We start from the raw sequence: 25,385 nt of genomic DNA on the forward strand, positions 1-25,385 counted from the left end.
TTATTGAGATTGAGATTTGAGCTCTAGATACAGCCATACAGGTCACGTTAGGTGACTCCGGCTGCCAGACTATATGTTATTGATGTGATTATTACCTGAGCACTTGCATTTCATTCTGAGGTTCTGACATGGCATATTCTTGAGCATGATTGGTATATATATTTATGTGTACATATTTTTATCTTCTGGGAAGTATACAGGTTTTACGGCGAGGGGTTAGAACTTATTTTGTTAAACGGTTTTCGAAAAGCTTTGTTTTTACCCACTCACGCTTTTGTTTTGCACCCCTCCAGGTTCTAGCGGTCTAGCAGGTCCGGTGGTTTCCCAGAGGGCTTTCCTGGCATTTCTGACAGACGATCATCAGTGTAGGGCCACCTTCGGGTGTATTGTTGTTGCGTCATTTTCGTTTGGACTGCTTAGGCGTTATGCTCTGAACTTGTGTCTCACTTACGCTTGCACTTATTTCTATTACCTTATGTATGCTAGTTTTTATTTATTCGTACTTCTTTCTCTATTATTTTGTTAGCTTCCGCACTGTGCACATGGTTACGTCACCTCCGCGTGATGGCCAGCACGCCCTGATCTCGGTCGGGGTGTGTCAGAAAGAGAGAGAGAGAGTAAGGTAAATATAAATAGACGTGGTTCATGCATTATGAAAAATGTTTTCATGCTTCATGATCGTTGAAAATGTCTAACTAGATTTTAGTAGAACCTGATTGGCATAAAAGATTTGAGCCTTTGAACTTGTAGAAGAACCTCCTCCACGAACCTTCAGTTCATTAGCGTCAATTTCCTTAGCTTTCAAGCAAGAGTGTGCTAAAAACGTGTTGTAGGCCAATTTAACTGAACAATATAAAGGACAGAGAAGGGGTGCGACACAACAAGATAGAAGAGAGATGTGTGATTGTGAGGTGTGTGTTATCTCACCCCATTGTGTCTTTATTTATAGTAGTAGGAAATGTAAATTCAATACCTCCAATAGGATTACAACTCTAATAGGATAATATATAATCTAAGAGATACGGTAGAATCTTACAAGGATATCACAAAATATAATAGCATTTACATGATCGCATTCATAATCTAATAGGACTATAACAATATAAATATTATAAAATACCATAATCTATTTAAAACATGGATATCTCGTAGGGAGAAAGTTTGGGTTTTCATATTTTGTTCCAGAGTGAGTTGTGATCCTTAGTCATTTAAAAAAAAAAAAAAAAGAATAAAAAAGTCACCTACTTACCTAGACGGTTGCCTAGTGATTAATCGTGACCTTAAGAGTTACTTTTGCAATTCAGACGGAAAAAAAGTAACATAAAATGTAGAAAATTTGACAGTTAGAAAGTTGAATTAACTAGGATCATAACCAAATTGAAATTTGAGGGAACAAATCGAAAGAATGTCATCATATAGTATTGTTTCTGAAGTAATATATTTCCAATTAAAATCTATCTTCTTCATCTGCGGCTAGAATCACACTCAAAAAGTTCAAAACAATAATTCATACCTAATCCACCTCAATTAGCCGACTATAAATAATTGGAATTGCCACTTCATTATGTGGTATATTGATTTGTCCTTATGCTTTTTATGTAATTCAAAGAATCCTAGATATGATGAAAAAGTTATATGCTTTACCCTAATCATCACGTACATGATGATATCTATCAAACCAAGCAAAATTCATTGTCTTGTCAAGGGCTCCATAATTGTTCAATTCACTAGATTTCTTTCATATCACTCACTGCTTTCTAGTATTTTCCTTTAAATTATATTTCCTAATTTAAAAATTGGGTGGGTTGGTTGTGTTTTAGAGAGTGAGAATCCAACCTTTTGTTTCTATTTAGGTGCAAATTACTATTTGAATTAGAAAGACAAACTTTAATTCTCATAGGCTTATTGAAGAAAGTACACGCCTTTTTTACGAAAGCATTTTTTGCTCACAACAATAATTTTAAGTGTATGCTCACAACCATAAATTACGGGAGCATTTTTTACAAAAACATTTGTGCTCAGAATCATAAATTATGATGAACATACATTATAGTATATGTTGGTGAGCAAAAATGATCAACCTACCATTTTACCCAAAATTTCATTCCATACTTTCCCTCCTTCCTCCCATATATATAGAGAGAAGGAGAATCCAGTTTTGTTCATGGACACATATTCATTCCCAATGTTTGACAGCCTAGAAATCAGAAAAATCACATACAAAAGGGTCTCATCTGTAAATTCTCTTAGACAATTAGGGGTCTCTGCAATAATTGTATACTAGAAAAGCCCACACACAATGTCTGTGTGAAATTTTTATTTTTATTTTTTTAAAAAAAAATTATGGGAGCAAATGAGGAGATAATTGTAGGTTAACTTGGTTTTTATTTTTTATTTAAATAAAAAATTTTAAAAGAGACAACGTGGGTTAAATTGTAGCCACTTAATACTACGGTTGTATGTGAGAGATCTTAAATTCGATCCTTACTAAAGATGAATTTGAACTATTATTATGACTAGCTTATTGTCTGTTTTAACCTACTTCATCACTCTCTTAGCATAAATATTATCGTTTGTTAAAAAAAAATTATTTTTGTTTAAATTTGTTTTAAAGGGAGATGAAGAGAGAGGAGAGTTAAAGATAAAATACTTTAATGACACGTGAGAGAAGAAAAAGAAATATTTTTGTGCAAAATTATTTTTATAGACCATCATTTTTTAATTATTTTTTTATTAAATTATAAATAATGATTAAATAGTCTTTCCATTTTTTTTAATTAACAAATGAATCTTGCAAATAAAAAGTATAATAATATAAACATTGAGTTCGGAAATTCATGAATCATGTTTGTTTATCGTACATTGTGCGGTCAGAAATCATTTTAAATATTTTTATTCAAAAATAAACATAAATAATACTGGACAAAAACTGATCTCACGATGTAAGATAAACAAATATAATTTACATATCTTCAGGATCCTCACCAAAATGATCTAGTGAGGATCCTGTTGGATAAACATTTTCCATAGAAGCAGAGCAAATTAGGAAAGCCAAAAAAGGGAACAGTGGATGGGTCTGAGCTGGAATGGGCGGGAATAACGGAGGTCAAACGTAACGCCAACCCACTGAGCCGGCGCCGGACCAGGGTTCAGATCCACCACGAGTCACACCGTCCAAACCCCGAGTCAATGACTCAACTGACTCGGCCACCACCACATGCACATTCTAAAGACTTCAGCTTTTCCATCACTTTCCAGTCTCAGCCCTTTTAATCACAAAAGAAACCAATTAAATTTAAAGGAAAAAGTAAGAGAAAAAACCCTGCCTTAAATTTCTCTCTTTGTTTTTTAATTTTTTTTTTCAACAAACGATATTATTTATATTAAAAATAAGAGTACGTTTAGCCTCATAATCAAATAATAATAATGTAATTCAAATTTAATTTTAACGAGAATCGAATATAAAATCTACTACTCGTTTCTAGTATTAAGTGAAAATTTGAAATAGTCTTTACCAGAGCAGCAATTTGAAAGTCCACAGTTGCTCTCTGGAGCTTTGACCAGCCACTTTCTGTCCCTCTCTCTACAAAATTAGAATAATTGATTAAATGGGGTTTTCTATTACCGTTTGCTTTTTCTAAATTTTGTGTCTTTCTTACTTTTGATCTCTCTGATTTGTCAACTGGAAAACTTGGAGGATTTTAGAGAGAGAAAGAAAAGGAAAGCAAAGAAAGTGGAGAGAGAGATTTGTCTGCATCTCTCTTTCTCTCTCCTCCCATCCCTCAATAGTTTGTAGTGGGAGAATTCAAGGCGTGTGAAATTTGAGGTAAGAGTCTTACATTTCCCTTTTTCTTGTTTTTTAGAGAGAGAGTTGGGGATTTTAGAGAGAGAGATGCAATGTTACTGTGTAATGGGCAGGTGTAGTTCTGGGGAGCTTCATGGTAGCCAAATACATGTAATGTAAGTGTTTGATATATTGCCTCAGAGAGAAGAGGGAGGTGAGAGATAGACATGGTTGGATCTTTGTGAGCCATGATGTATCAGCGAAGCGTATTATCGTGTGCGTTGGTGTTGGTGGTGGTGGGGTTGCTGTTCGAGCCCACATTTGAGCAGCCCAGCCAGCCGCCACTGGGTTTACCGGCTGAGAAGGCAGCGCTGCTGGACCTCAGGTCGTCGTTAGGCTTGAGGGGCAGGGACTGGCCGAGAAAGGCCGACCCTTGTTTCATTTGGAGAGGTGTGGAATGTCGGAATGGTAGAGTTGTTGGGATTAACATTTCGGGGTTTAGAAGGACTCGACTTGGCAGTCGAAACCCACAATTTTCTGTCAATGCTTTAGCCAATTTAACCCTTTTACACTCTTTCAATGCTTCCAATTTCCTGCTTCCAGGTTCAATTCCTGACTGGTTTGGACAACAACTCGTATCCCTACAAGTGCTTGATCTCACTGATTGTTCTGTGATTGGTTCTATTCCATTGAGTCTGGGAAATTCAACCAATCTGACTGCTCTGTATTTGTCACATAACAACATTACCGGGACAATTCCTGCTACTTTGAGCCAGTTGCTAGGCCTTTCGGTACTTGATCTTTCGCGAAATCGCCTTACTGGATCCATTCCTACATCCTTTGGCAACCTTGGGAATCTGTCTGTGATTGACATTTCTGGGAATTACTTATCCGGGTCGATTCCTCCGGGCATTGGGACCCTGTTGAAGCTTCAGTATTTGAATCTTTCGAGCAACATGTTGTCTGCTTCAATACCTCCTCAACTTGGGAACCTTGGTAGCTTGGTTGACCTTGATCTAAGTGCCAATCTGTTGGCCAGGTCAGTGCCTGCAGATTTGAGGGGGTTAAGGAACTTGCAGAGAATGATAGTTGCAGACAATTTGCTTAGTGGGACTTTGCCGGATAATCTGTTTCCAACACCGACGCAGTTGCGGGCCATAGTTCTGAGAAACAATGGTTTCTCGGGTGGTCTTCCTAACATGCTGTGGTCAATTCCCAAACTGAGCCTTCTTGATGTTTCTGGCAATAATTTCACTGGTATGCTGCCCAATTCTAGCTCAAATGCTAATGCCACTGCTGCAGTATTCAATATTTCTCGGAATCTGTTCTATGGAGGTCTGACGCCTTTACTTGGAAGGTTCAGCGTCATTGATATTTCGGGAAACTATTTTGAAGGTGGTGTACCAGGGTATGTGGGCACAAATGCATCTCTTGGCAGCAATTGCCTCCAAAATGTGAAGAATCAGAGGACATTGACGGAATGCTCTTCGTTCTATTCTGACAGGGGTTTGGCTTTTGATAATTTTGGACAGCCAAATTCTACACAACCACCTCCAGCAGAACCTCCTGGGAACAGCAATAAAAAGGTGATCATCTTGGCAGCAGTTTTAGGGGGAGTTGGTTTGATTGTGCTTTTAGTGTTGTTTTGCGTGGTGCTATTCCTATGTTTACGCAAGAGGGGAACTACACCTCAAAGCGGAGTTGGCGTGGGGCCAGTTACTGCAGGCAGCGGTCCACCACCTCCAGGAGTATCGATTAACTTTTCTAGTGTAGGAGATGCTTTCACATATCAGCAGCTGCTTCAAGCTGCTGGTGAATTCAACAATGCAAACTTGATAAAAAATGGCCACTCAGGGGATCTCTTCAGGGGGGTCCTGGAAAATGGGATCCCTGTGGTCATCAAACGGATTGATTTAAGCTCAACTAAAAAGGAAGCATACCTGCAGGAATTGGATTTCTTTAGTAAGGTGTCACATACAAGATTTGTTCCCCTTTTGGGACACTGTTTAGAGAATGAGAATGAGAAGTTCCTGGTCTACAAATATATGCCAAATGGGGACTTATCAAATTCATTGTTTAAGAAAACCAGCACAGAGGATGATAGTTTACAGTCGTTGGATTGGATAACGAGATTAAAGATTGCGTTAGGTGCAGCAGAGGGTCTCTCCTATCTGCATCATGAATGCAATCCCCCCCACGTGCACAGGTAACTTGAAAGTTAAACTTTTATGTTTAAATTATTCCCTTCTCATACATTTATTTTATTCTCCAGCAGTCAGGTTCTTGTTATTTCCTATGCTTTATTTGTCATCTATAGCATCTGTTTAGTTCATTGTTTGAGATGGATACATACTTATATATACATATAATGTTGAATGTATATAGACACACACACACACACACATAAAGTTGATTTTCAGATGGAATTTGTGTAGTGCAATGTTTCTTCAACATTAGAATGTTGTGGTCATGATTTTTAAGGGCTTCCGTGCAACATTAAAAGTTAAAGCAATTTGGGAATTCACAAAGTATGATTTTTCGTAAGTACCTGTTCCTCTCAAAGTCTCCACGAAATTGAAGCTACCAGTATAATAGATTGACTATGGCTTTCTAGAAGATGATCCGAGTGTTACTCTATCCCCAAAATTTTATCATTCCGAGTGAGAGGAATTAAAAAGAAACACAGAGATGGCCAAGTATATTGACCAAGATACTCCTGTGAACATCAGCGGATAAGAATTAGTAATGTGTTTGACATATTTAAGGGGAGGATAATATTTTTGTCTTGTTTTATTTCAATTATAAAAATAGCTGGGCATCAGTAATATGGTTGTGACTTGTAAGTGCCGATTATAATATCCCTGAGGTATAAAGTCAGATGCTTGAATGTGTCAAATGGAAATTTGACTTTGGACTAAATCTTTAGTATAATGAAGTATCAGATGGCAGTTGCACTGAATTAGTTAGTGGAGTATTGAGTACAGAAGTGATGGGAAGAACATTAAGAATAGTGTTTTAAACAAAGTGTGGAAGCCGCAGATTTGATCAATAAGCTTCCTGGTAATGATTTTATCGGAGGCATGGACGTGGTACTAGCTTGATATTCGACTTGACCAACTTGCAAAACATGATTGGTTAGACAGCTAGTGAATGATGATTGTGACATTTAGGTTTGATTAAGATTGTTAATAGAATAAAAAAAGTAAATTAGAATTTTAACCAATCCTCTAGGTAGATGCAAAAATAGAGCAAAATTTTGGACTATTTATTGTTTTCATATGTAGATGTACGTCAATTGTTTGAAGAGTGAATGTTTTTTATGTGCTGCATCTTTGCATTTCCATCAACGATTAACTTATGCAGGTGACGGAGAGCATCTTTATTGGTTCTGCATTCTTGTTGGTGCAAGTAGTGATTTAGCTTTCTTTTTGTAGGGATGTTCAAGCAAGCAGTATACTTCTTGATGATAAATTTGAAGTGCGGCTAGGGAGCCTGAGTGATGTCTGTCCTCAAGAAGGGGACACCCATCAAAGCAGGATTACTAGGTTGCTACGCTTGCCACAGTAAGTGTCCTGTGAATAATTTGTATCTAATCACTTGTCTCTTTCTGAGCTGTGACTATTCCTGGATGTCCATTGTCTATGAATTATAGATTTTATTATTTCATAAATATTTATTTTGATATTCAGTCTGTTATTTAGTTACTATGGTAATACCTGACATGCTTTAGTCTTTTCTGTAAAATGCAGCTTGTAATTTTACTTTTATATCCATTTCTTGCTGCTGTCCTAGTTAACATGCTCCGCATATTTGCATATCTTTCTTTCTCTTCTTTGTCATCTTAATCTGTGGCTACCTTATTAATTCCTTGCAATATATCATCTATATTAAATGAGTTTCTTTTCAATTTTAGTTCTCATGATATTTGCAATTCCAATGGAAAACCCTAGGCACAGCCATATGATCAGTTCTATCTTCCCCCACCCACCCCCCACCACTTCAGAGTTGAGATTCTCGTCTATTCTCATCTTAGCTGCCCTACATCTCTCCTCTCTCTCCACCACCCCACCCCCCCCCCCCCCTCTCCTCTTTCAAAAAAAAAAAAAAAAAAAACCAAGAAAAAAATCCGTGCAGCAGTGCCCAAAGTAAAACATGTACAGTTTTTAAAGTTAGCATGACACAGATGTTCTTTTGTCTGCAGATTTGATTAAGCTTAGGTGCATTGTATACCTGTTTCTCGTTTCACTCAATGAAAAAATATTAGACATTTTGTATTAATATCTTAACCCCTTAAACAAAACTAGCACCTGGGGATAGGTTACTAATAATACTGATCCTATCAAATTGTATCTGTTTACATTCTTACTGATATTTGCTGAATTTCGTGTAACCTTGTATTAGGTCATGTTTTGTTCGGTTTAATCATCATTGTAAGGATTTGATGTATTTGTGCGTACAAAATTCTTATTACTTTTCTTTTTCCAATGCAGGTCATCTGAACAAGGTGCTTCTGGTACGTACATATCTGGTTATAGAACTCCAAATCATTTTGGCTCTTTTTTACTTTTACCGCTCGCCTAGCACTGAACAGACTTGCAGCTCTTTGGGCCTACATGTTGATTTTCTTTTCGATTTTTTAAAGCTTAATTGACTTTTGGATCTTTGAGGCATAAAAGGAGTGACCATCACTGGGCTAATAATTCTCTAAGGCTTCATTTGCATTTATGGAAAGTAGTTGCACAGAAAGATTGGGTCAGATAAATTTTCTAATGTATGCTTAAATTGAATTGAGAGGGTCCAAAAATAAAGAATGACTCGTTTGAAAGTCTCATATGTTTTAACTCCAGCTTTTCTGCATGTTTACGCACACCACAGTCATAGCCTGTAGCTGTACTTCCAAATCTGTTAATTAGTACTGAATTTTATGTTCATCTGAAATTTACAGGTTCACCGGCAGCTTTGTGTGCCTATGATGTTTACTGTTTTGGGAAGGTGTTGCTTGAACTTGTAACAGGTAAGTTGGGCATAAGTGCTTCCAGTGATACGGAGGTGAAGGAATTGTTAGATCGGATACTACCAGACATCAGTATATATGATAAAGAACTTGTGACAAAAATTGTGGATCCATCTCTGATTGTGGATGAGGACCTATTAGAGGAAGTCTGGGCCATGGCTGTCGTGGCCAGGTCCTGCCTAAATCCGAAGCCCTCAAGGCGTCCCCTAATGAGATATATTCTCAAGGCTTTGGAAAACCCTTTGAAGGTGGTGAGGGAAGATAGCTCCGGCTCTGCAAGGCTCAGAACAGCCTCTTCCAGAGGGTCTTGGAATGCTGCTGTGTTTGGTAGCTGGCGCAGCTCATCTGAGGTAGTGACTATCCCAGGAGCCTCAACTACGAAAGGGGAAGGAGCGAGTGGCTTAAAACATTCAGGAACCAGCGGTTCACAGGGAAGTGGTCCGAATGGTGGTGGGGAACATTCATCCTCACGCAGACGGCATTCTAGGGATATATTTCCGGAACCATCTGGTGTACATGATGTAGAAAAACCTGACCAGGACTAGCCGATTCATGTTGATTGTTCTTGATTCTTTGTTAATAACGCAGCAGGCTTATTTGAGTGCCTGTCTGTTGGTACCCCAGCAAAGCGCTTCTTGGTTTCGGAGTTGGGTGGTGTTTCAAGCCAATTTTTGTAAATGGGGTGGTTCCATGGTCCACAGATCCCCTCAAGGAACACTGATTCTGAAGTTGCATCAAATTTCGATCTTTGGGATTGTGAATTCAGTTTGAGGATGAATTGGCAATGAGAAAATTTGGTACAGAGAAGGATCCAGGGGTGCCGTTGGCGGATAGGGTTCATATTTGTTGGGGGGCTACAATTTATTTGTAATTGATTTGTTCTGTTCCTGTTCAGTTTCTGGTCAGTGTAAATTGTAATTGTTAAAGATTTGTTCATTCAAATCAAATTTTCACATTTTGGTTTAGTAGGAAAACACCACCAAAAATGGAATTGGAACAGAAAGCGAGCTTTATATAAACATTGCCCCGTCCAAATTTTCACATTTTCAACTGAGGCAGGTAGGTGAGGTCACCTACCAAAGCCAAAGTTCAAGTTTCTCTTTTGTTAGGTCATCTCTAACTAAAAGGGATAAACATTGTCTCGTTCAAAACTATGGACCTGCAAAAAATTATTATTAAATGCACAGCGTTAGGTCATGCTAATGTATCACCTCTAACTAAAGAAGATAAACATAGCTTCCTCAAAAAATTATTAGTTTTAAGTTTATACTTTAAATTTATTGGTTAATTTAATAAAATATCGTTGAATATTTTCAAGTTTAATAGTTGAATTTGAGTTAATTATTGCATATAAAGAGCTTGGCCCCAATAAATAGGCTAAGAAGAGGGCTACATTTGACCAGTCTAATGCACTTTTGGCCAAATAATTATCTGATGGACTCTATAGAATTATAGCTCTGCCGTTCATTGGAGATGAATTTTAAGACAAATTAAACAATTTTTTGACTATAGAACTTTCAGCCCTCTCAATTAGAGATGGCCCTAGCATGTGTTATAATGGTCTCGTTCTCATGCATTCTTGCGCCCTATCGACGAAGAGAATGGGAGTATATGTCATAATACTAATATACTCTTTTAAAAGATGTCAAAAGAGAAGCTTGGGCTTTTGGCGTATAGCGCTGGAAAACAGAAAATAAAAAGAAATACTGCACAGACCGCCCGGTCTGGTTCAATCAATTTTGTCGGATTTTCGGTATATGATTGCTCACCTCTGGACTCAAGCGAAACGAAAAGGAGAATTCGAACACCCAACCATACTTTTAAAGGAAAATTAATGAAAAATCTAAAAAAATTTAGTTTTAATGAAAAATAACAAATAAAGGTGTAGTGAATAGTATCAAAGAAACGTAAAACTGTAGTTTCTCGTTAAAAATAAATAGTACCGAAAGTATTTCGTTAAAACTCCTTACTTTTAACCAGTAGAATAGCAACTGCTTCCAATTGATAATAGCAGTGGAACAAGTTTGTTTTTGGGCAGATGTGGGGCTACTAGGGCCATGTGTGCATTGCTACTCCAGTTTGGATCCGTCCCTCATAGATTAAAGCAGTTTTTTTATTTTATTTTATTTTTTATTTTTCTTGACATCAGATAAACTTCATTCAAAGAGAAAAACCTCTGACTATCAATACAATAAAAAAGAAATGCATTATATGCCACATCAAGAATACATCTATCTTAAATATGCATATTTTGACGAGAAAGACTCGCATTCGCAATGGCATCTGCTACAAAATTTATTTTCCTAAAAATATGAACCGTGAAAGAAAAGCTAGTGATCAGATGTCCTCAATGATGGGTCTAAGTCTCCAAGGAACACCGCAAAGTCTCTGAACCAGTTTGAGTTTATAATTTTACTTTGTAGTAAGTTACAAAAAAAATAAAAAAAATAAAAAAAAGAACAAGCTTGAGTTAATCTTTCAGCCTTGTGTTTACTTCATTGTTTGAATTTGGTATATAACTATATCTATCTATATGTGTGTGTGTATAAATATAATTTGTAAGAGGCTACTCATTCAAATCTTGCCTCTAGACATTGAACTGGAAAGCATAATAATGTTATTCTATCCACAAAATTTCATTATTCCTCCTAGTCACAGCAATAAAAAGAATTAAAAGAACTAATAAACCCTGTAAGCATCAATGAAAGATAGCTTTGCCAAATTGCCATCAATTCAATAATGTGGTTGTGAGTTGTAAGAGGTGATTATAATAACCCTCTTAACATAAACCATTCATGCAAAACTAATTTCGACTCTACTTTATACACACACACACATATCTAGATTATAAAAATCATTACATATATATCACCTAAAACAAGTACAGTCTTTATAATAAACTCCTAGCAAACTTATAATAAAAAAAGTTGCATTATTAAGGTAACAAGAAATGCTAGTAACCTTCTCACTTACGAGAGATTTTTTAAGTGTCCGTTATTTAAGCGATACTTTATATGTCATAATACAAATTGAGGAAATGAAAGATATGCAAATCATGCTTTGGCACATCCTCAGAACCAGCTCCACTTTTACGAGGTTGGTATTTCTTCGTAGCCAGCAGGCACGACACTTCTTCGGTTAATTTAGTCGGTGGGGTTGTCGAATCATCCCCATTCATCTTGCTCGTTGTATCACTATTTCTATGGTAAGGGTAAGGTGGTTTGAGCTCTGTGATCATGCTGCCTATTTCAGAGAAGTTTGCTACATGCTGAAGAGTCTTAAACAAATAGTTCCCTCAGCTTCTGATGCTGTTACTGAAAATGTAGATGGAACTGGTTGTTATGCCTTACAAAATGATAAAGATACATGCATGGCTCGAGGGTTGGCGTTATAGATTCCTCTTTGTGGGAATTAGAATGTACAAACTTCATTTTATGGAAGAAAATAAGATCTTCTGCTATGCTTGTATTATACAAATGCCAAATAAGATCAATTTTCTTGAGGAGTACGAGGGCTGGATAAAATAAGGAATTATCTTGGTAATTTATATTATCTCATATTAATCTGTGGGAATTGTTATTAGCACTCCAAAAACTCATTTGGCACTCCAAACTTTCTATAATTAGAAAGAAAAATACACTTTGTGAGGAGTGTAGAATGAGATTTGTGGAGTGCTAATAACAATTCCCTAATCTGTTACATTTATTAGTCTTAAATGAGGAGGGGTTAGATCATGTATAAATGCATGTATTTGTATGGTAGAAAATGAGAGGACACTAGTACAAAAACATGTTTGCGCGACGCAGCTAAATTCATCGCGCAAAGTATGTTTGCGCGACACTAAACACAAAACGTCGCGCAAACAACCTTTGCACGACGCCAGTCTTCGTCGCGCAAAGTGCAGTCACGCAAAGGCCGTTTGTGTGACGTTTTGTGCGTCCCACAAGATTTTGATGCTAAACCAAGAATGTTTTACCACTTTTTTTGTTGACTTTGCGCAATGCAGGGCTACATGAGTCGTGCAAAGATGTTTTGCGCGACGCCACATGCGTCACGCAAAGTCAACGACTTTTTTTTACTTCACTTAATCAGTTTAGGTGGTAGAAACTGCAAACTAGTTGCAGCTGCTACCTCCCTCCCCTATCTCTCTTCAAAACGTTCTCCAATTCTCTCCGTTCCTTAATCTATTTGTATCCGATAAGCGATTTGATTTTGTATAAGTAACTTTGAATTGAGAATTCAAACTAAAACTACTAAATTTGTTTTGTACAGGATTTTTGTATACAATTATCATTGAAGAATGAATTTGAAGGTATTTTCTTCATATTGCATATGGGATTTTTGTATATGTACCTTTGCTTACTTGCTATGCCCTTTTTTGGTAATGGTAGAGTTTTGTTCGGACATCTTGTATGTACATTTTCATATGGTTTATAATTAATTTTTTTCTTGGTTTATTATTTATTGTTTAGAATTGAATTACAATATTTATTAAAAATTAAATCAAAAATATTTTTGTCAAAAAAATTAAAAAAAAAACAAAAAAATAAAAAAATAAAAACTTTGCGTGTCTTTGTGTGACGCATAACTACGTCATGCAAAGACACTTTGCGTGACGCACATCACTACGTCACGCAAAGACACTTTGCGTGACGCACACCTACGTCACGCAAACCCACTTTGCGTGACGCATGGAACTTCTTCGTTGCGCAAACCCTGCTTTCACAGGCTTGGCGCGACGCTTGTCGCGCGACGAAGGTTCGTCATGTAAATTTTTGCGTGACGTTTTTTGACTTTGCACAACGAATGACCCAAAGTGTTTTTGTACTAGTGGGAGTGCTTGAATTATAGTATTGAAATTTAAGTTGTAAACTCATTTTCTAAGTGATCTTCTCTTGTTTAACTAAAGTTTGTTGCTCTCTTTTTTCCTAGTTGTTTATGGCGTAGACTAGTACTAGAAGCAACGTTTAGAGTTTGCAGGTCTCTCCTAACACTTGGAAATAGTGAACCTCACTTATCTATCTTATCTATTTGTTTTAGTTTATATCTATTCTATCCTTTTTATTTCCCACCACGCAGCTCCTGCATCAATTTCTTATGCTTGTCGCAACATTGTTAATTGCATGCGGGCATGAAGTAGTTATTTTCAAAAGGGCATATGTCTAATCCGGTGCGTGACTTATGTTCGATTTGTTCTTTCGGTGTGAGTTGTCTTCCTAGAAAATGCCCAAAAATTATCTTGGTCATGTGATCAAAGCGTGCTTTCTTTGTAGAAAATGTCCAATCTAGCAAAGTTTGAGTTTGTTGCCCTTGATATCTTGGAAAGAAATATCTTTCTTGGAAGAACGATGTTCAAGTTCATCTAGAGAACAATGGCCTAGGGCTCGCCATTGATTACTAGAAGACTGTAATCCTCCTGATAGAATAAGACACCGATGTAACGGAACGGGAAAGGAAAAATGCAAAAGAAATTATAGTAAATTCATATCATATCATTCATAGTCTCTTTACATCATAAAAAAGGTTGAAATACACTCAACGATAGCTAGGGTTTGAGATTTAAATGGACCTAATGATATTATATGATGGACCTAATAGATAACAACATCAATAGTTAGTCCAATTGATCTAACAGAAGCCCAATAGCCTAGAGTTGCATCAATCCTACCCCTTAACATGAGGTTTGTCCTCAAGCCTCTCAAACCGAGAAAGAAGCATGCAGCGGTCTGGGAAAGAGACCAGCCAATTTGTCAAGCGGTGTACCATACACATCTTCAGTATTAGCTTCTGTATGGTCTTTACATCACGAACCATGTTCAGTGCGTTCACCCCAAAAACCAATATCATTAACTCAGATCCTGCCAAAATGAATTCATGCAATTGTGCCAAACACTCCCAATACTATGTTTATTTTTATCATTATACACAACCTTAACACTTGCACACTAAAATTTATGCTTTTACACTGCTTTTCATCCTCCCAACATTGTTCATCCAATGTTGAACAACTTTTATTTTAATAGCAATCTCAAACTAGCCCTTCGTATTTAAACTAAAAGCTGTAATATAACCTAGCTAGTTCATAATCCCAGAAAGAAAAATATTGGTAACAAAGGAATTGCCAGTTGAAAACTAGGAAGAAAAATTAATAAGGTTGTTCCTTTCCTTATCCGCATTCATTACCTTTGGCATAATGTAATAAAAGCCAGCTTGACCTTTCTGATGAGGATGAATGTAGAGCATGAAGTTACACTAGCTAGTCTCTTGTAACCGTCACTGTCAGGCAAGCTTCACTTGTGTATATAGACTGTACAGTTATCTGTTGTGAGAGTACTGCTGGATTAACATGATGACTTAAAGAAGGATAACGCTCTTGTTCTTGCTATGTTTTTGTCTAAGAATTTACGGTTGTGGTAAAGTCATGGCGATGCCTAATAATCCAGGTGATGAAAAAGACTTGGACTTAGAAGGACAACTTCAGAGTCTTAACAAACCTCCTGTCAAAACCATTCAGGTATGTATGTCATTTGTTGTATGACAGACTTAAATCATGTATTTGATTTGTATAATTAATCTAAACAAACACTTTTCAAAGCAATTTTCAACTTACGGTGTGTAGGAAAAAAGTTTTATATCTACAGTTCTCTAGCTTGCTAGTTTGATTTTGTTAAGGCTTCTTTATTTTCATGTTTTTTGATCGATTTTATTTTCTCCTCTTTTTTGTCAAAAATAGTGATTTTTTTTTTATTTCTTTTATTTTTCTCTTGTTGTGTCAAATTAAGGTTGATGGTGATATCATCGATTGCATAGACATCAATCGCCAGCCTACTCTCGATAACCCTTTACCGAAGAATCACAAAATCCAGGTACGTACGCTAATTAATTAAATAATTAGTATTTAATTAGTACCCTCTAATTATTTTCATATTTCAACCTGGTTGAAAACTAATTAACTTTAAGAACGAAAATGAGTTTATAAGACATATTTCGGTTTAAGTACAATACCGTTGTTTCTGTAAAAACTTAATATTTGATACATTTGTGCAGCTAAGACCAACTTCAATTCCAGCAATTTAGGCGAAAAAATCTGCTGCTGTGAATGAACCATATTTACAAGCGGGGTTTAAGGAGGCCGACTGCCCTGAGGGAACAGTTCCGATTCACCGAACCACAAAGGAAGAGTTAACAAGGGCAAAAACTCTTTCGCATCAAATGTTTGCCAATATCAGCAAAATTAATCCTATTGCCCCAAATGTTCATGTAAGTACGTTGATCTTACACGCTACTAGAAAGACGGGCTATAGTCACTGACAATGGACTCAAAAACAGAAGACAAAAGCTAATGACATTTGTTGCACTAGATTAGGTAAAACGCTTACCAACGGCTCTACAACTGGGTAGGTAAAAGGCATATGAATGGCTATAATATGGGGGTTTTAGTTACTGATACGGCTATCCAACCTAGTGGCTAATGCTCAATTTTCTTGTAGTGACGTTTTGTGTTGTCGGACTGTAAATTTGAACTATTGATCATGTCTATTTTTTCTCTAACCTTTAATCCATTAATGCTTGTGAGATGCAGCAAGTATTCATTAGAATGAACGGAAGTCGGCTAGTAATTAGATAAATTGGAGTTTTCGGGAGTGGGGCGATATTCAAACCGAACATGGCACAAGACCAATCTAGTTCTGTCAATGTTTGGGTCGATAGTGGCCCGCCTGACTACGTTACCAGACTTATTGCTGGTTCCTTGGTAATGCTTCAACCTACACCCATCCTCAATCTCTTAATTTCCAACTATTTTCTTTCCCAGAGCTCGCTAATCACAACGAGCTCATATTAACATCATATTTTCACAGGTTTCAACATCAATCAATGGTGATGACAGCCCTCGAGTGTTTATATACTGGACTGTAAGTTGTGAGCTTTTAAACTTGTATTATTATTTTTTATGTTTGGTGCCGTGTTTAGCCGTGTCATTATATGTTAGAATTTAGATGTTTTATGACAACGTTAATCTGATTACAATCAAATTATACCAATCCACTCTATGTATATGTGGTTCAGATGAATTGATAACGTGGTAAACATATATAGCATATCACTCTCTTGTCTAGAAATAGAACATTCTCTCATAATTGTAGTACTAACTCAAACTTGTGCATATGAATAATGTATAGTTGGATGCGGATAAGACGGGATGCTTTGATTCGCTCTGCCAGGGATAGATTCGTACAAATCGACCGAAACGTAGGTCCTAAAACTCGTTTTGAGCCAGTGTCATCTTTTGGTGGAGCAACATATGATGCCAAATTCGATATTTACCAGGTAAACCAACAATCCCAAAGAATTTTATGCGTTAAATTGTTTCTCCTAGCTTTGAAATAATTACCGACTAATGACTGATGCAGTGATAGTTCTTTTCTCAATATTATCAGAAGTTTCAAGTTCGAATATCTCATCGCGATCACCGTGAAGTCATTCAAATATGTATAGAGTTATGTTAATGCTTGTTCTTGTGTCAACTTGCGGGATTACATAACAAAAAATTGGTGGCTTGTGATGACAGACAAAAACATTAGCGTAGGGTATTGGCCAAGGGAACTAGTTCCTAGTTTGGAAAATGGGGCTGGAGATGTGGGGTGGGGAGGAAATGCCATGGCTCCAGAGAACGAAGATGGGCCCCCGATGGGGAGTGGCCAATACCCAGATGGCACGTACGCACATGTTGGGTACTTCCGAAACCTGCATTTCATGAAGGGTTGGATGGAACCAAGAGCACCAAGAGATGACGATCCTGTGTGGGAGTATAAGCTGTTATGGCTTGCAAAATGATAAAGATACTAGGGACAACTTTTGGAGCTATAGATTTGGTTTTGGAGGACCTGGTGGCTGTGGTTGAGGAAATAATTACAAACTTGATTAGTTTGTTGGAGTTTACAAATTAACAGGATTTTGAAATAAATAATATCAAATAAAATTCCCTTACGTTATCCCGTTAAAAGTTCAATAGAGGATAGTAGCAATCTTCTCATTTTTCCCCATGGCTAGGGTGGTCACACAGTTGTCTGACAGGCTTCTGCCATTTTTCTTTATATATCCACAACCTTTTCCGTCAACTTTTTGTTATAATTATTATAAATTTAAAATGGTGGTTATGGAGTCCAAATTTTGGTTATTTTTCCAAATTTCCCGTTAAAGGTGAAGAATCAAACAACTCTCTAGTCTGGCAGTACTGTTATCTACGTGCGCAATCTGCAACTTTTTAGCATACGAATGAACTAGGAAATGTGGAAAAATACTCGTACAAACATCTCTGGATAAATGAATTATGAATATCTAGCTAGTTGAGCATGAATAATTTGGGATCGAAAGTAGAGTGATCAACAATTATTACTGCTACTGAGGAATGGTGATTGTCGTATTCCATTCATGCAAAACTAACCACAACCAGTGGCGGAGCCAGAAAACTAGATTAGGGGGGCCTTTAAGCCATAGAAAGAAATTAGTCTTTAAAATATAATTGAGGAAAAAAAAAATTAAGGATTTTGTTTTTTTGTATTTGCATGAAAAGTTTTAATCAAACAAGAATGGTGGAGCTTTAAATTTTGTATGAAAATCTTAGTATTAAATTGATTATCTCATAAGAACAAAATTTGTTACCAGTTTTGATAAAAAATAAAAAAATAAAATAAAATTAACACATTAGATTTTACTCTAGGCTGTATAGGCCTTTGATTTATATCGACGGGCCAAAAAAGAGAGTGGTTTTTATATGTTAAAACATAAGGCTAATTATAATAAAAGGAGGAGGGCTTAGTTTTAATAGGTTAAAAAAAATAAGGGCAAATTATGAGGGTTTTGTTTCTTTCAGTTTAACGAAAATCTTCTAATGCTGAAACACTTGCAAGTTTCGAACCATGGCCGTTAACCAGTTGGAGTTGCGAAAACCCCACTAGTCAATGAGCCACACGATCAGTTTTCTAGAAGCTCGCAAACAGCACGTATAAGTGGCTGAAATTTCAGGCTAGGCCTGGGCCACCTTTAACCTCTATGTGGCTTTGTCATTGACCACAACTCTACTTCGTATTCAAATATATGAAACTAGGTAATAAGATCCTTGTTTTTTGAAATTTTGGGTTAGATGGAGGTGTAGAATTAATGGGAGAAGGGGTGGGTGATGGGGCATGGAAGAAGGGGGTGGGCTCGGGTGGTGAAGACGAAGGGGATTTATGGTTTTTTTTTTTTTTTTTTTTTTTAACGTTTCTTTAATTAATTTTTTTTAAAATTTTTATTAAGTATTTAGCCACGTGACACAAATGTGGCAGCCATATCAACACAAATGGGGACCTCATATTTGTAACGCCATTCCTTAACAGTTAACTTAATAGATTTTTTTAACGGTTGTATGAAATTGAAAAAAAAAATAATACTAAATGTATGAAATTGAAATGTTTTCAAGATATTGTATGAGGTTGTAATTACACCAAAACTTGAGAGGATAAAATGTAATTCACCCAAAAAAAAAAAATTAACACATTAGATTTGATTATTCCAACAAAAATTTAAGATCGTGACTTAAAATTAGATCTTGCTCTAGGCTGTATAGGCCTTTGATTTATATCGACGGGCCAAAAAAGAGGGTATGATTTTTATATGTTAAAACAAAAGAGGCTCCGCCACTGACCACAACCCTAGTTCGTTTTCAAATATATGAAACTCAATGATAAGATCTTTTCTAGATCAGCAATGAATGTCTTGAGTCTATGAAGAAAGATTTTTTCCCGAGTTCAAACCCTGAATGTCATACCTTGCTGAAGGCGATTCACGAGAGAACCACCCATTATTATATTTCACACAAAACTACAAAAATCTTTATTAATCTAAACTACATATAAATGAAACCCTTTGTCAACCAAAAGAGAATAGAAAGATATTTTTGTCTTCTATCACAACAAAAATGTTAAGGACAATAACGTAATTTCACAAAACAAAATTTTTCTGTTTTTTGTTTAAGCATGACTTACAAATGATTTTATCATTTCTAATTTGAAAAATTAAAAATGAAAAACAAATCTGCCTCCCCTTCTCCTCACCCTTGCATTCTCTCTCTATTCCTCTCTCCTTCAGTTTTAAAAACAAAAGTAAAAAATTTCACACTTTGTGTGTGGGCATATACTAGTCACAATAATAAACTCTTTTTTATAACGATCCATATTAAAATAAAAGTTCGATCATAAAAGTAAACATGACAAATTGATTAAACTTGTAAACTTTATGTAATCTGAATTCGAGTACATCATTTACTTGGTAGCTTTATGTTACTTGTTAATTCACTTTGCTCCCTCATTGAGATCTTAAGTCAAATCACACTTTGGGACATTCCTAGACCCAACTCCATTTTTACGAGGTTGGGATTTTTTGGGAGCTGGCGGGCACGGCACTTGTTTGGTTGGTTCCTTTAGCTGCTGGGGTTGATGAACCATCTACATTCATCATCTTGATCCCTGAATCACTAGAATGCTATGCAACAAATATATATTCAAGTGTGATATTTTATAAGTATTTCATTTTAGTTTTGCTTCTCATTTTTCTTCAAAGACACAGGGAATGTATATGGAGGAAAGAGGAACCAGGGGGGGTGGATAAAGGGTGGAGGAAGGAAGAAATGAAGGAGAAGGTAAGCTGAAACAAGAGAGTTCAAATTAATGTAAAACTGAGATGTGCATTCCTTCATCTAAGATCACGAGCTTCTAAATAACAGAAACCTATCGGGTTTTGGCATAACATCGCTTTTCTTATTCTAACCAACCTGGGGAAAGGTTTGAACCTAAAATGATCAAAAAACAAGCTTATAAGGATATGAAACCGTCTTCAACTACGCTGTCGATGGCGCAGTCGCACCATTTGCATCGACGGGGTGAAGGACGTGACCTTCCTTGGGCACGATATGCACCCACTTGCGTCCGCTGAGCTTGTGGTGTTCAAACTTAACAGAGCCTTCTTTCAGAGCAAAAAGAGTGTGATCCTTCCCTAAACCAACATAATTTCCAGGATGAAAACGGGTGCCTCTTTGTCGAACAATGATGTTTCCAGGTATCACTCTCTGCAACATAAACAGAATAACAACGTTACAGTGATTCCAACGGAAGAATTAGACAAGCAATAACAAACCGTCCATTATGTTTTTTTGTACACAACAGCCTCTCACCTCTCCGCCAAATTTCTTCACTCCAAGAAATTTGGGATTTGAATCTCGACCATTTTTGGTGGATCCAGCAGATTTTTTAGTAGCCCAGCGCCTAAAGGTCAAACTCAATCCTTCCATCGTGACATCTAAAATTAGCTCGTCAAGCAAAACATCAGAACTTCGAAGCAGAAACACAACATAATTATGCTACATTCTAGCACAACTCAGGGCTGGTTTGGTATTGCTGTACTTTGAAAAAAAGTTGTTTCTGCTATGCTGTGAGAATTAGCAGCTGTGAAATAAAGCAGCAGAGTGTTTGGTAAACTTTTTTGTAAAAGTACTTTTGAAAAAAAAAAAAAACAGTATTATAATGTTTGGTAAACTTTTATGTAAAACAGATGTGAAAAAAAGCCAGTTTTTCAAAGCTGGGTTTTGCAGCTTCTTATTTTTGGCTTTTTTTCATCCAAAACTGTGAAAAAAAACTGAAGCTGAATGTTTACCAAACATAAAAACAGCTCCCAGCTTTTTTTATACCAGTTTTTTTCAAAATCACCTCAGTACCAAATCAGACCTGTGATATTGAACTCATACAGAAGCACTGCTGTATACGGGAGAATTCGTAACAATGTTCTTCAGACACAACCTACTGCATATCGATGTTGCTAAATTCATTGTCTTCTTTTCCGGAAAGATGGGTAAAACCCTGAAAGAAAATCACCACAGAATACTTGGGCTTTGAAACCAAATCATTTCAGTTCACCGACATCAATGAGAACCCTCACCTTATTATCTATTTATACATAAGTTGCATATTGAAGTGTAATTTTTCCAAATTTGGGTTTGCATACGCTTAAAAAATAACACAACAATAATAACAAAGCCTTATCCCACTGAGTGGGGTCAGCTATATGAATCTTAGAACATCATTGCGCTTCGGTTTTGTGCCATTTCTTCTACGAAAAGGCTTCAAATCGCCTTAAATTCCAACAAAAATTGGGGAATTATTTCAAGAGTGAAATTGAAACTTCCACAACAGAAACCCAGTTACAAACAGTCAAGAAATGGAGATTCAGATAATCTAATTACCACATAAACACCAGTCAGCGATCATGAATTCTAAACAAGAAATAGTTAAATAAATAAGAGGGCAATACCCAGAAACCAAAACATATCAAAATTGAAAAATATCAGAAGAAGGTTAAGGCTTTATTATTTATTAATATTATTGAGTGAGAAGCCAAACCTGAATTTTCTGGACTGTGGAGCTAAAGCTACCTCTGGGTGGGCTTGGGATGCCACGAACGATGCACGAGGGGAGACGGAAGAAGAAATGGTTTAGGGTTTAGGGTTGGGTTAGTTGGGTAATGGGCTAACAGGCGGGTCTGTGTCTGGTCAATCTAGGGCTTGTTCGGTATGGGATACCGAACCGAAAACCATATCCCGATTCTCAAACCGAAGTTTTTGGGAATTCCAATTTCAAGACCGATTTCAATCCAAATTTTCGAAAATCTCGAAATAGTTTCAGGATTTCAAGACAAATTGGGAATTCGAAATAGTTTTGGGCTTTTGGGCTAATCTCAAAATGAGAGTACATGTCAGAAGGTTTCCCATTAGGCCTAATCTCAAAATGTCGCTCAAACAAGAACTTCATATAAAGGCAACAGAAAGATGTCAATTTGAACATCAGAATGATAAAACTCTGAGATGGAAGAACTAAAAAATCAGCATTAACTGAAGCATGCAAGTACACAATGGCTAGTAAAAACCATGGTTCACAGTTAACACAAACAAAGATTCCAACTTTGGCCATTGAACGAGAGTTTGAAATGCTTCGAAGTGAAGAAAACAGATTTTCTTATTATATGTTCCACTTGAACTTGGATTCAATTGTGTCCATTAACCGCAACCTCCAGCCGGCCCCTGCCACCCTCTTTTTTCTTCTTTAACCACCTCATATGATATGCATTAACAACCAGCATTCTTGGGCAATCATAGTTTCTTTGGAACTGATAAAATAAAGTACCCATCTTTCGTTTCATGACGCAGTAAACAAAAAACATGACTGCTAAAGAATTTATGAACCTCACTCACTTTTCCCCTAATTTCCAGTACTACAAATGAACAACTTATTAAGTTACCATCACAAAACAAAACTACACAGGCCAGATTAATCACCAAAATTTCTAATTCCAATTCGATTACTTTTTGATTTCTCATCAACCAAACTAAGCAAAAATGTCGAAATCACAAACAAGCACTCAATTTCCCAAAAATAAAACCACATTTCTGAGCTAAATTCCAATTTTCATGGCCAATGTCAACCCCAAAACACAAATAACCATTTTCAATTTCATTTCTTTCAAAAATGAGAAAAAAAAAAAACTAAATAAATCAATTAACGAAACCAGCAATAAAAACGTTGGTGAGAAGAACATGCTCAGAGGGTAGAAACACTAAAATTTCTAATACTATCATTCAGCCATTACATATCTTCTACCTCCATATCAATTCCAAGTGCTAAATTTCACAAACCCTAATCTAGATTTCACAAACCTATATTTCAAACCCTAAATTAATTCCAAAATTTACCTGATTTGGGGAAGAATCGATGCACAATGCACTGGAATCTAGATGAAGAAGTCAAGAGAGAGAGAGAGATCAGAGAGGTGAGCGGCGCCGACGGTCGTGGCTCTACCTCTGTGCCGTGAAGGAAGGCTCCTCCGGTGAGGGTCTGAGGGATGAGAAGTTGAGAGAGAGATCAGAGAGGTGAGTCACATGTGTAATGTAGGTGTGGCCGGATTCTGAGGTGAGGTCAAGGAGGGTGGTGAGGTTAGGCCTGACAATTCCTGACACGATTCGATAACCTGACACGACACGACAAGAAATTAACAGATGTTTGGGTCGACACGATAACGAATCGAATCGTCATCGGGTAACTCGATAAGCATCTGTTAAGATAACGGGTTGGTTCGGGTATACACGTTGGTAACACGATACACGATAAGAAAAATATTAATTTTATAATTTTATAACCCTAAAAAAATACTATAATAATTATATATATTAATTTAACAATTTTATACCCCTAAAAACTATAATAATTATATATATATATATACATATATTTAATTAAGTATTAAAAATTGGTGACCATTGGATCGGCTTAAATATACATACCATTCAATTTCTTAAGTGTTATACATACAAGATAAATAAATTTAAATTTACTTAATAAATATATATATACACACACACCATTGAACTTGATGGGATACGAATTATACGAAACTAATTTCAACGATCCAACCGTCAAACTTGTTTGTATATACTTCGAGATCGTATCAGCAAAAACTCGCAAAAAAAAAATATTCAGAGATCAAGTAACGGGACAAAACTTTTTGACTGTTATCAACAAAAAATCACGAATTAACGGTTATTTTAACTGCGATTTTGATGATTTTTTACAGCTACACTCTTTGACCCTATATGAATACAATGAATGAACTTGATCTTCAATTTAAAATATTTACACTAGTGGATACCACAAAATCTTATGTTATACTTAATGAAAATGTGAATAAACTCTTAAGTGTTAGCGAATCTATTGTTTTGATGGGATACGCATTCTACGAAACTAGTTTCAACAATCTAACTGTCAAACATGTTTGTATATATTTCGAGATTGCATACGCCAAAAATTGAAAAAAATAAACATTTAGAGATCAAATAACGAGATAAAACTTTTCGACGGTTATCAACAAAAATTCATGATTTAACGGTTATTTTAACTCCGATTTTGATGATTTTTTACAGCTACACTCCTTGACCCTATATGAATACAATGAATGAATTCAGTCTTCAATTTAAAATATTTACACTAGTGGATACCATAAAATCTTATGTTATATTTAATGAAAGTATAAATAAATTCTAAGTGTTAGTGAATCTATTGTTTTGATGAGATACGCATTCTACGAAACTAATTTCAACAATCCAACCGTCAAACTTGTTTGTATATGTTTCCAAATAGCATACGCCAAAAATCACAACAAACAAACATTCAGAGATCAAATAACGGGACAAAACTTTTCGACGGTTATCAACAAAAAATCACGAATTAACGGTTATTTTAACTCCGATTTTGATGATTTTTTATAGCTACACTATTTGATCCTATAGGAATACAATGAATGAACTCGATCTTCAATTTAAAATATTTACACTAGTGGATACCACAAAATTTTATGTTATACTTAATGAAAGTATAAATAAACTCTAAGTATTAGTGAATCTATCGTTTTGATGGGATACGCATTCTATGAAACTAATTTCAACGATCCAAACGTCAAACTTGTTTGTATATGCTTCGAGATCACATACGCTAAAATCGCAAAAAA

General features: G+C 36.1%; 3 protein-coding genes across 3 annotated transcripts; 2 read left to right on the plus strand and 1 right to left on the minus strand.

Moving 5' to 3' along the window:
• The first annotated feature begins 3,534 nt into the window (after positions 1 to 3,534).
• On the plus strand, positions 3,535 to 9,753 carry LOC103963136 (probable LRR receptor-like serine/threonine-protein kinase At2g16250). The gene is made up of 4 exons (XM_048581124.1): positions 3,535 to 5,990; positions 7,219 to 7,347; positions 8,275 to 8,297; positions 8,730 to 9,753. The coding sequence occupies exons 1-4, from the start codon at positions 4,033 to 4,035 to the stop codon at positions 9,341 to 9,343; spliced, it is 2,724 nt and encodes a 907-aa protein (XP_048437081.1). The 5' UTR covers positions 3,535 to 4,032; the 3' UTR covers positions 9,344 to 9,753.
• A 6,711-nt stretch (positions 9,754 to 16,464) lies between these two features.
• On the plus strand, positions 16,465 to 17,633 carry LOC103963147. The gene is made up of 3 exons (XM_048581155.1): positions 16,465 to 16,551; positions 16,658 to 16,711; positions 17,295 to 17,633. Exons 1-3 carry the CDS (start codon positions 16,465 to 16,467, stop codon positions 17,631 to 17,633), a joined length of 480 nt encoding a protein of 159 aa, XP_048437112.1.
• A 2,846-nt stretch (positions 17,634 to 20,479) lies between these two features.
• On the minus strand, positions 20,480 to 21,246 carry LOC103963146 (50S ribosomal protein L27-like). The gene is made up of 2 exons (XM_048581125.1): positions 21,010 to 21,246; positions 20,480 to 20,904 (listed from the first exon to the last, which is right to left on the minus strand). The coding sequence occupies exons 1-2, from the start codon at positions 21,124 to 21,126 to the stop codon at positions 20,677 to 20,679; spliced, it is 345 nt and encodes a 114-aa protein (XP_048437082.1). The 5' UTR covers positions 21,127 to 21,246; the 3' UTR covers positions 20,480 to 20,676.
• Positions 21,247 to 25,385: the final 4,139 nt, after the last annotated feature.

This window comes from the organism of the source record quoted next, unplaced genomic scaffold, assembly GCF_019419815.1.
Source record: "Pyrus x bretschneideri cultivar Hongxiangsu unplaced genomic scaffold, Pyrus_bretschneideri_v1 Contig16, whole genome shotgun sequence".
Taxonomy (NCBI): Eukaryota; Viridiplantae; Streptophyta; class Magnoliopsida; order Rosales; family Rosaceae; genus Pyrus; species Pyrus x bretschneideri.

Bases quoted from the DNA above. Each gene is read 5' to 3' on its own strand.
- LOC103963136 (XM_048581124.1), top strand. From the start codon at position 4,033: ATGATGTATCAGCGAAGCGTATTATCGTGTGCGTTGGTGTTGGTGGTG. The intron at 5,991-7,218 runs GTAACTTGAAAG...TTCTTTTTGTAG, and splicing joins AATCCCCCCCACGTGCACAG to GGATGTTCAAGCAAGCAGTA. The intron at 7,348-8,274 runs GTAAGTGTCCTG...TTTCCAATGCAG, and splicing joins AGGTTGCTACGCTTGCCACA to GTCATCTGAACAAGGTGCTT.
- LOC103963147 (XM_048581155.1), top strand. From the start codon at position 16,465: ATGGCACAAGACCAATCTAGTTCTGTCAATGTTTGGGTCGATAGTGGC. The intron at 16,552-16,657 runs GTAATGCTTCAA...ATATTTTCACAG, and splicing joins GACTTATTGCTGGTTCCTTG to GTTTCAACATCAATCAATGG. The intron at 16,712-17,294 runs GTAAGTTGTGAG...AAATATGTATAG, and splicing joins GAGTGTTTATATACTGGACT to AGTTATGTTAATGCTTGTTC.
- LOC103963146 (XM_048581125.1), bottom strand. From the start codon at position 21,126: ATGGAAGGATTGAGTTTGACCTTTAGGCGCTGGGCTACTAAAAAATCT. The intron at 20,905-21,009 runs GTGAGAGGCTGT...TTTATGTTGCAG, and splicing joins TGAAGAAATTTGGCGGAGAG to AGAGTGATACCTGGAAACAT.